The 10,587-nt window shown below is 39.4% G+C and overlaps 1 protein-coding gene across 1 annotated transcript; it reads right to left on the bottom strand.

Annotated features, from left to right (window-relative positions):
• Positions 1-5,306: 5,306 nt before the first annotated feature.
• Positions 5,307-10,470, bottom strand: LOC129115299 (uncharacterized). The gene is made up of 9 exons (XM_054626889.1): positions 10,385-10,470; positions 9,786-10,121; positions 9,405-9,683; positions 9,232-9,321; positions 8,921-9,004; positions 8,814-8,842; positions 6,252-6,344; positions 6,036-6,104; positions 5,307-5,806 (listed from the first exon to the last, which is right to left on the bottom strand). Exons 1-9 carry the CDS (start codon positions 10,443-10,445, stop codon positions 5,684-5,686), a joined length of 1,164 nt encoding a protein of 387 aa, XP_054482864.1. The 5' UTR covers positions 10,446-10,470; the 3' UTR covers positions 5,307-5,683.
• Positions 10,471-10,587: the final 117 nt, after the last annotated feature.

The following is a 10,587-nucleotide window of genomic DNA, read 5'->3' as shown; positions in this document are numbered from 1 at the left end:
GCAAAGTTATATATGTATTAATTTGGTGATCCAATCTGGATGCAGCAACAAACAAACTATATTTAGACTTACGTTGAGACTCTAGTTCACACTGTGTCCAGTCCCATGATGCATTTGTGACACTGACATACAAACCAAACCACTAAAAGCACTTCATGTTCATTCCCACTGTTAATAAGAAGAAGACAAAGACTGAGGAAGTCGAGGGTGTGAAGGTTGTTGCTTAAGATAAATGTTTGCAGTAAAGGAAGTTTTTTCTTTAGATGGTGTTGTCATAAAACAGACAGGATTCATGGTGGTGATTGACAAAAGTCCTGCAATAATAAGTAAAGGAAGCATTTCATTTTTTCAATTAAATCTTTTTGATTATCTTTTATTATATGAATGTTTTATATATATATATTTTTCATTTTATGTTCTTTTTTTCTAATTTCATATGTGTACATGTGTTGGTGTGTATGTATGTTTATCTATTTGTCTTTATTGAGAGCTTTATATTCATTTTCAATTATTGAAATAGTCAATATAAGACGGGAGAATGGTGTAAAAATATGACTCTTTGGAGTGCCGGCCCTCTAGTTTGGTAAACACTGAATATAAAGTATTAAAGAAGCTCAACAATGAGATTCTACTGATGAGTTGATCCATCAGTATTAAGGAGTACTTTTGCTGATAATACTTCTGTACTTTTACTAAGTAGGATATTGAATGCATGACTTTACTTATAATGGAGTATTTTTACATTAAGGTGTTGGTGCCTTTTGTAAATAAGTTAATATTATATATCTGAACATTCTCAGGTCACTTTGGGTGCATCTCTTTCTGTATTCAGACACATTTGAGTTCTCAGTGAGAACAGAGCCGTTCAACCAAACAGAGGGAAGGTTCACTACCAGAAGTGGACAAGAGGAGGAGGTGGTATACTGGTAGAGGAAAGACATTCAATTACTATTATGACACTGTTAATACTTGAAGGACTCACAAAACACAGTGTAGAATAAAACTTTCTTTATTTGCAGGTTATATTGTTATCAGACATTATAAAGAGAAGAGAGTAACTGACTCCATTAAGGCCACGTCCACACTAACCCGTTTTCAAATGAATCCGCATATCTTTTTACCCGTTTGCACCGAGCGTCCACACTACACAGCGTTTTAGGGCACCGAAAACGAATAAGTTTGAAAACGCTCCCGAGGACGGAGAAGTTTGAAAACGCCGCGTTTTCATGATAGTGTGGATGACTGAAAACGAAGAAGTCCGAAAACGATGACGTAGGCACCGCGTTCGCTATTTGATTGGTTCTTAGCAGTTATGACGTGTCATTCCCTGATTCGTCACCCCCTTACCACGTGACCCCTTTCCGTAAGAGAACAACAACAACAGCCTTGATACCGATCGACTACCAGGTTAACTCAACATGGATAATGTGGTATTTGTTACAAATGTTTGTACATAGACGTTCAAACTTGTAGGGACTAAGGACCCAGGGAGCACAGGTCACCCATGGCAACCCGGAGGGGTTGGCGGTCTTTGGCTTCAGCTGGAATCAGCTGATATTGGAGCGATTAGAGGGGCGTGTCCAGTGACGTCATCAGCCCTACAGAACGGACTAATGACGTACTAGTGTTGACCAAATGTATGGACCCGTAATCTAGTAAACTTTGTTTAATGACTGTTCATTTAAAGTACATGTGCTGTCTGTGTGGGAGAGATAGAGTTAGACCTGCAGTGTTGTAACTAATCTTGAAAAATAAAACTTCTAAAAACTTCCACGAAATGTGTCTGTTTGAGTTGATGGAGGAAGATTTTAGAGGAAGTTCTTGAGTATCAAGCACGACGAGTATCAAGAGTAGTGTAATCGTATTATCTGTAACCAAGCAACCAATGTACTTCCTGTTTACACCGGCATGCACATGCCCAGTGTACGTGAATAGTCACGTGATATTCGTTTTCAGGGGAGCAAGTCTGGCCGCACATCATTTTGAAAACGATGCTGAAACGCATGTGTGGACGGAGATCTTAAAACCCCGTTTTCATTTGAAAACGCAGTGAAAAACGGGTTAATGTGGACATGGCCTAAGACTGAATACTCATTGAAACACATACACATCATAAAAAAAATATTTAAATGCTAAATTAAAGTGGATTTAAAGGAATTATTCTGTACACAGAGACATGAAACTGAGCCCAAGCTGTAGATTCAACAATAAAACGTTAAATATTAAGATCAGCTCTGAAATGTTCAGCTGGAAGATAAATAAAATAAGTAAATTCATTCATTTTCCGTAACCTGCTTATCCAGTTAAGGGTCGCAGGGGTGCTGGAGCCGATCTCAGCTGTCAATGGGCGAAGGCAGGGTACACCTGGACAGGTCGCCAGTCTGTCGCAGGGCCCTCAGTGGTGGAATGAACTCCCCACTGACGTCAGGACAGCAGAGTCGCTGCCCATCTTTAGGCGCAGGCTGAAAACTCACCTCTTCAAGAAGTACTACCCTGAGCCTTCCTCGTAGCACTTATTGTATTCATATTAGTCTGTTGCACTTATTGTATTCGTATCAGTTCGCTGCACTTATTGTATTCGTATCAGTTCGCTGCACTTATTGTATTCGTATTCGTTTATTGCACTTATCCTATTCGTATTAGTTTGTCGCAATTATTGTTTTCGTAGTAAATTGCTTCTGCTTCTCCTGTAAGTCGCTTTGGATAAAAGTCTGCTGAATGACTGTAATGTAATGTAATGTGGTCAGTGCTGTCGTTTAATATAATTTGGGCTCTGCACGGGCACCTCTTGTTACCGATACCACTCATGCACATCCAATGCCAGTTTGTAATGTTTCCAGATTTTTTGTGTAAAATTGTGATGTAGTTTTCTACAATTTTCATACTAATAACTTTAAAAAATATACACTAAATATAATTTTTAAATGTGCTTTTGGATGAATTGTTTCATAACCATATCTTGTTTTCTGTCATTTACGAGACAAAAACTGACATGTTCCCTTGTTTGTAATAAACACAGAAGCAACATTTAACAAGGGTAATCAATATTTTAATATAACTTTTTATTTAGATAAAACACTTTTTTCCCCCCACTTATGGCATGGAGGTGTAGTCAACCATATTCTTTAAAACATGTAATAAAATAGACAGTTTTTGCTAAAGTAATGCAATTTTCCATTAACATGACGTCACAGATGTCAAGAAACGAGATCCTGCATCCACAGAAACCATTAAAAATAACACACAAAGAAAACACAAGATACATAATCACAAGATCATCTGCGCCATATTCAACGCATACTGCACTCTTGGTAAACATTTGTTACTCATGAATAAATTACAGGCAAATACATGTTATCAAAAGAAATGAGCACTTCCATCTCTGAGCATGATGAAGTGCATGAGAGCAAGTTCATCAAGCAAAATGTCTAATATATTAAAGCTATGTTTTAAGCAACCACCCATATACATGTTGAGTTATTACTTCACTTTTTCACATTGCAACACTAGTGCGACTTCACCTCTTTCTGAAGAGGAAGCTATTTACAGTTATCCATTCTGAAAATGATCTTTAAAAAAACATCATCAGAGATTAAGCAGACATGAGTTTTAGTTTGGTTGGTTAGGTGATGGTGGCGTAGAGGCTGCTGGGATCAGCGGAGGAAGCTTTCACGGTCGTGTAGGTCACCGCCTCATCATCATCATCATGTTTACTCCGACCCTGGCGTTAAAAGGCAAAATCTAAATTACACCCACCACAATGACGTACTATGACAAGAAAGCGTTCAATGATATCACACAGTGAAACACAGCATGCAAAACACAAAGAATCATTATCATCACACTTTACAGCACAGCAGATTGGAAATAACACACAAAAAAAACAGTGCACAATGTAACACAGTACAACACAATGTGTGACTCATCAGTGTAACCAATCAGACATCTTACCTTGGCTTTACTGTTGGCCTTCTTGGTGGGAAGCTGGCGGAGCGTAGGAAACACCTTCTTCCGGGTCAGTCTGCACAGATAAGACAACATCATTTCTGCTCAGTAACATAAAGAAGTTTTTCTGTGGGTGTTTTCACTTTGTAACTTCTGTCTTTTAGGCGTCTTCTCCTCTGGTGAAGTCCAGTTGCATAATCTAACTTCCCTTTTTATCTTTAATGCACATTCTCATGCTCTCAAGACTCTACAGACTGTGAGATACAGTTATATTTAAGAGGACAAAAATACATTTCCAACACGTTGTCGTTCCATTTCGACACACGCTGGCGCTTCGTAGGAACCCTTGGTGACCCTCTGTGATGAACTGGTTGTGGCGTCCTGTTGCAAAGTGTAGAGATAAAGTTGAGTGATGTCTAGAATAAAGTCACCCTCCTTCTGTGTGTTTTGGTATCAGAGCTTCTTCTTGCTTTATTGACCTAGCCGTTGTTGCTGCGTGTGCTTTTAGTGCACGTGAGCGTGCCCTACTGGTTAGCTCACGGCCGCCGCTCTGCACCGCTCTCATACGGTGGATACTTCTGTGACGATGAGAGTAGCACCATCAGGTCAACGCTGTCAGCTCTCTCATCACTTTTGACGCAATTTGTTAGCGCAGTTAGCGCATTAGCTATGAGCCGTCGACATGTTGAGAGCCGTCTGGAGGCAATCAAAATGTACCCAACCTCCATGTGACGGGGCTGCCGGTTGTCCAGAGGGAAAAGAGTTCAATGTCTGACACACTCTCTTGGTTTTAGCTCCTCAAAGCCTCCCAAAACCCCCACATTTTCTTTACACATCACTGTGGACGTTTTGAAAGTGAACACAGTTGAGTCTGCAGACCTTGAACGCACCATCAGCTACTGTCTAATCTGATTTTAATGCTGGACAGTTTTCATAGGAACTAGATTTTACTCTGTACCTTATCCAGAGTAACATGGATGTTAGTTCTTGAAATAAAACCAAACTATCTGCATTGTTTAAAGGTTCTCTGATTAATATTCAGAGCATTGACAATTTTCGGGTAGAGTCAAAGCCCAATTATTCCTGGATGCAATTAAGGTCAATGAAGCTGATGATCCATAAAGACATTTTACTACATTTGACTTTAAGCATAATGCATCTCTGTTTCTCTTCCTTTTTTTAACGTGTAGCTTTTTAAAGAGATATGCATGCTCTAGTTCCTGTGTCATTTCCTCATCGTGACTTTCTTCTCTATTTATATATTCTAGCTCTTACTCTTATGTGCACATCTCCCCTCTTGCTATCTCAGTTATAGTGATACGATTCAAAGATACTGGAGTTCCACAGTGTTTACTCATGAAGCTGTTTAATAAGTTTGCTTTGAATACTTTGATAAAAAGAGACGTAAATGGTCAAATAATTGCATATCAAACAAGATGAGAAAAAGTTTGATAAACTGTTGCTCATGAATGAATTACAGGCAAATACATGTTATCAGAAAAAAGACTAGCAACTCCATATCTGAGCACGATGAAGTGCATGAGAGCAAGTTCATCAAGCAAAATGTCTAATATATTATAGCTATATTTTAAGCAACCACCCATATACATGTTGAGTTATTACTTCCCCTTTTTACATTGCGACATCAGTGTGACTTCACCTCTTTCTGAAGAGGAAGCTATTTACAGTAATTCATTCTGAAAATGATCTTAAAAAAACATCATCAGAGATTAAGCAGTTATGAGTTTTGTTTGGTTGGTTTGGTGATGGTGGCGTAGAGGCTGCTGGGATCAGCGGAGGAAGCTTTCACGGTCGTGTAGGTCACCGCCTCATCATCATCATCATCATGTTTACTCCGACCCTGGCAGGAAACGGTAAAACATAAATTACACCCACCACAATGACGTACTATGACAAGAAAGCGTTCAATGATATCACACAGTGAAACACAGCATGCAAAACACAAAGAATCATTATCATCACACTTTACAGCACAGCAGATTGGTAAACACAAAAAAAAAAACAGCACACAATGTAACACAGTACAACACAACGTGTGAGTCATCAGTGTAACCAATCAGACGTCTTACCTTGGCTTTACTGTTGGCCTTCTTGGTGAAGCTGACGGAGGCGTAGGAAACACCTTCTTCTGGGTCAGTCTGCACAGATAAGACAACATCATTTCTGTTCAGTAACATAAAGATATTACAACTTTAAATAGAAGTTTTTATTTTTTATGCACATTCTCATGCTCTCAAGACTCTACAGACTGTGAGATACAGTTATATTTAAGAGGACAAACATACATTTCCAACACGTTGTCGTTCCATTTCGACACACGTTGGCGCTTCGTAGGAACCCTTGGTGACCCTCTGTGATGAACTGGTTTGCCCAGCGTCCTGTTGCAAAGAACCCGTGGTTAGTGTTGGGAGTTAGGCAACAAGACCACTTGGTTAGGTTTGGGAAAAACATCATGGTTTCGCTGAAAGGAGCAGTTTATTTAACATTGTGAGCATTAATATAGCAGCAAACAGCTATTGTCTATGTTGTCTAAACTAGTTCATGCATTTGTTACCTCTAGACTAGATTACTGTAACTCCTTATTATCAGGCTGCTCTAATAGGTCTCTTAAATCTTTACAGTTGATCCAGAATGCTGCAGCACGTGTTCTAACAAAAACTAAGAAAAGAGATCATATTACTCCAGTATTAGCTTCTCTGCACTGGCTCCCTGTTAAATCAAGAACAGAATTTAAAATTATTTTACTTACCTACAAAGCTCTAACTGGCCAGGCACCGTCTTATCTTAAGGAACTTATAGTTCCATTTTACCCAACTAGAGAGCTGCGCTCAATCAATGCAGGGTTACTTGTGGTTCCTAGAGTATATAAAAGTAGGATGGGAGCCAGAGCCTTCAGTTATCAGGCTCCTCTTCTGTGGAACCAGGTTCCAGTTTCAGTCCGGGGGGCAGACACACTCACCACTTTCAAGAGCAGGCTTAAGACCTTCCTTTTTGATAGCGCTTATAGTTAGGGCTGGTTCAGGTTCGCCTTGGTCCAGCCCCTAGATATGCTGCTATATGCCTAGACAGCCAGGGGACTACCTAGGATACACTGAGCTCCTCTCTCCTCTTCTCTCCCTCCATCTTTATGTATTAATTTCCTATTTATGCACATTACTGATTTTGCTTCTTCCCCGGAGTCCTTGTGCTTTCTCGCCTCGCAGGTTCCCAGGAATCTGGGTTATATTTGGACTGTCATCGTGCCACCTGCTGAGGCCCTGCTGACACCCACTACTACTACCACTATCATTATTAGTCACATTACTATTATTATTGCCTGTACTATTACGCTTATTGACTTGCTTGTACCCTGGAGTCTTTGTGCTTTCTCGCTTCGCAGGCTTCTATAAATCGTGGCTGTACCTGGACCGTGGTCGTGCATCCTGCTACGGCCCTGCTGACACCGACTGCTACCACCATTATTATTACTAGTCACATTACTATTACTATTACCTGTACCATTAAGCATTTTAGCTTTACTTCCACCCTGAAGCCCTTTTTGCTTTCTCGCTCTGCAGGTTTCCATGAATCGTTGTGGTACCTGGACCGTAGTCATGCCTCCTACTGTGAGCCGACTGACACCCACTGCTACTTCAATTATTATTATTAATCACATTACTATCCCTATTTCATAATTATAATTCTACTGTAATAATTGCTGCTGTTATTATAAGTAGTCTTATTATATTAATCATTTATGTCATATACATTGAATGTGTTGTATCTCTGTTATGCTGTTCATTCTGTTCACATGACATCTATTGCATTCTGTCCATCCTGGGAGAAGGATCCCTCCTCTGTCGCTCTCCCATAGGTTTCTTCCTTTTTTCTCCCTGTTAAAGGGGTTTTTTAGTGGAGTTTTTCCTGTGTCGATGTGAGGGAAGGACAGAGGATGTCGCATGTGCACAGATTGTAAAGCCCTCTGAGGCAAATTTGTAATTTGTGATTCTGGGCTATACAAAATAAACTGAATTGATGTAGATGTTGAATTATGTAGAGATAAAGTTGAGTGATGTCTAGAATAAAGTCACCCTCCCTCTGTGAATTTAGTTATCAGAGCTTCTTCTTGCTTTATTGACCTAGCCGTTGTTGCTGCGTGTGCTTTTAGTGCACGTGAGCGTGCCCTACTGGTTAGCTCACGGCCGCCGCTCTGCACCGCTCTCAAACGGTGGATACTTCTGTGACGATGAGAGTAGCACCATCAGGTCAACGCTGTCAGCTCTCTCATCACTTTTGACGCAATTTGTTAGCGCAGTTAGCGCATTAGCTATGAGCCGTCGACATGTTGAGAGCCGTCTGGAGGCAATCAAAATGTACCCAATCTCGGATCCTGCACCTTTAAAATAACTGCGTGAACTAAGAAAAACATTAACACCGTAAAGTAAGTAGGGAAAACACAAACATCACTAACTTAAGCTACGTTTATATGAACGTGAATGTCCATACTGCTTTTTCTGGATTTTTTGTTCTGTCTTTATACTGTGTCAGCACGCTCCTGGAACATTTTCTCTGAGCGTCTAATAATGATACCGATGAGTTTACAGTGTAGTTACTTAAAAGCCTGTTGTGTCTCTCTATTGTTGATTTAGACTCTAATTAAACAATAGAGAGACTCTAAATTTTAGAGGCTGAAATTTATGCTGTTTATGACTGAATAAGAAAAGCATAAATTGACTTTGGGCCCCTTTTTGCTTTGTACGCTTCCTGTTGTTGCAACCACTTCGTTTTAGTACGACACAGGCCGTACTGTTAATCTTTTCTCAGCTATAAAACAAAATTCATAGTGAAGAACAGATTTTTAAACTCACAGCATTGTCGTCCGTCCGTGTCGTGTTCCCTGAAAAGAGAAAAAAAGGTGTTTGATGAAAGCTTCCACAAAGAAAAATGTGTTGTTTATTAAAGTTTCAACTCTCACCTTTAGTTCTCTTCCATATGATGACAGCCACAGTGATTATTAAGAGTGCTACTAAAACCAGAGCCACAATGACGTACCACCAAACTGCAAAGATAATACAAATGTTTTAAGCATTTTGTCTGCAGCTTTCTGTTCTGTTGAAAACTAAAAGATAATCACATGTGACTTAAACATTCATTTAATAAGTTTAACCAAATCAAACAGCTACTTTTGGTGCAAAAAACTGCATCCAATGAAAACACAGTCTGCAGACATGTGGGTGAAAGCTCCACAAGAATATATAAAGACATGTAAAAATGTTGAGTCACTACTTTGTGGTGAAGCATCACTGATTGTAGAAGTTGTCGTTTTCTTAGCTGCTTCCATGCCGTCTTCAGTTGGTGTTGCTGTTGTGTCTTCACCTGAACAGATTAATACAAATCATCAAACTAAAAATCCAATCCATGAGAAAAAAGAAATATGAATGACTTCAAAATATTCTCACCTGTTTTTTCACCTGAGGGCCAAATTCTGAAAGGAAACTGCTTCACTTTGTCACCTTCAGTCACTTCACACTTCACTGTCTTATACCTCGATGTGTAAACGAAATGAGAAGTCAGAAACATCAGAGAAGCTCTGCAGGAAGACGTTGATGTCTTCAAGTCTTTGTTGTCTTTATCCACATCTTGACCCTGAAGCAGCCACTTCACTGTGTGTCTACATCCTTCATATGACGACACAGAGCAGATTAACGTCACCTTATCAGTGTCCTTGTGTTCAGTCACTGAAGATGGAGACGTTGTGAGAGAAAGAAAAGTAAAATGAACTTCATCACTATAATCATTATTATTATAATATTTCAAAACATTATGATGTAAATACTCACTGGTAACAACAGACAGATAAACCACAGCATCTCGACCTTCTTGTCGTCCTGATCTGAACTGTCTGCAGACATATTGACCAACATCTTCATCTCTGACGTTCTTTATAACCAGAGAACAGTTCTCTAAAACACTCAGTCTGTCTGATTTAGCTTTGGCTGTTTCACCAATCTCCCCGTCTTTAACCAGCTCTACTGTTGCTCTGCTTCTTGAATCAATAAAGAGCCACGTAGTAGTGTCGCAGTTCTTATGATCCTTTAACACATTGTTACAAGGCAAAGTGACTTCATCTCCATCTCTGACAGTGAAGGAGAGGTAAAGTTGTCCTGTTGCTGCTGCTGAGAAGATGAGAGAGAAATAAAAACAATAAAGAGAAACAAAAACATGAATATTAATGTCAGTGTGGAGATAATTTTAGATGGAACTGTTTACATCGTTGGTTTCTAAGAGTTCATTAAATGTATTCACCTCGATGGAAAACAAACAGACTACTTGTCTGTCTTCTTTAACTGACATTATGGAGTAAAGTAAAATTAATGATATTAATACATTCATTTTCTGAATGTTTCTGTAGTCATATACACATTAATTGTATTCTTACCTGTAAACTGAAGCATCAGAATCAGAAGTAAAGACGTTTTAATCCATCTGAGTTCAGCCATCGTTCCTCTCCGTCTCTCTTGTCTCTCTTCTTCTACTTGTCTCTGAACTTGTTGCTTCTTACAGACTGATGTTGAATCTACTTCCTCTAATTAGTAAAGTGTCACTTCCTCATCCCTCTTTTTCTCTCAGATGCTACTTGTT

This window comes from Anoplopoma fimbria, unplaced genomic scaffold, assembly GCF_027596085.1.
Source record: "Anoplopoma fimbria isolate UVic2021 breed Golden Eagle Sablefish unplaced genomic scaffold, Afim_UVic_2022 Un_contig_11507_pilon_pilon, whole genome shotgun sequence".
NCBI classification, from domain to species: Eukaryota; Metazoa; Chordata; class Actinopteri; order Perciformes; family Anoplopomatidae; genus Anoplopoma; species Anoplopoma fimbria.
The sequence above is the reverse complement of the archived record's forward strand: the minus strand, read 5'-3'. Positions and strand labels throughout refer to the sequence as shown.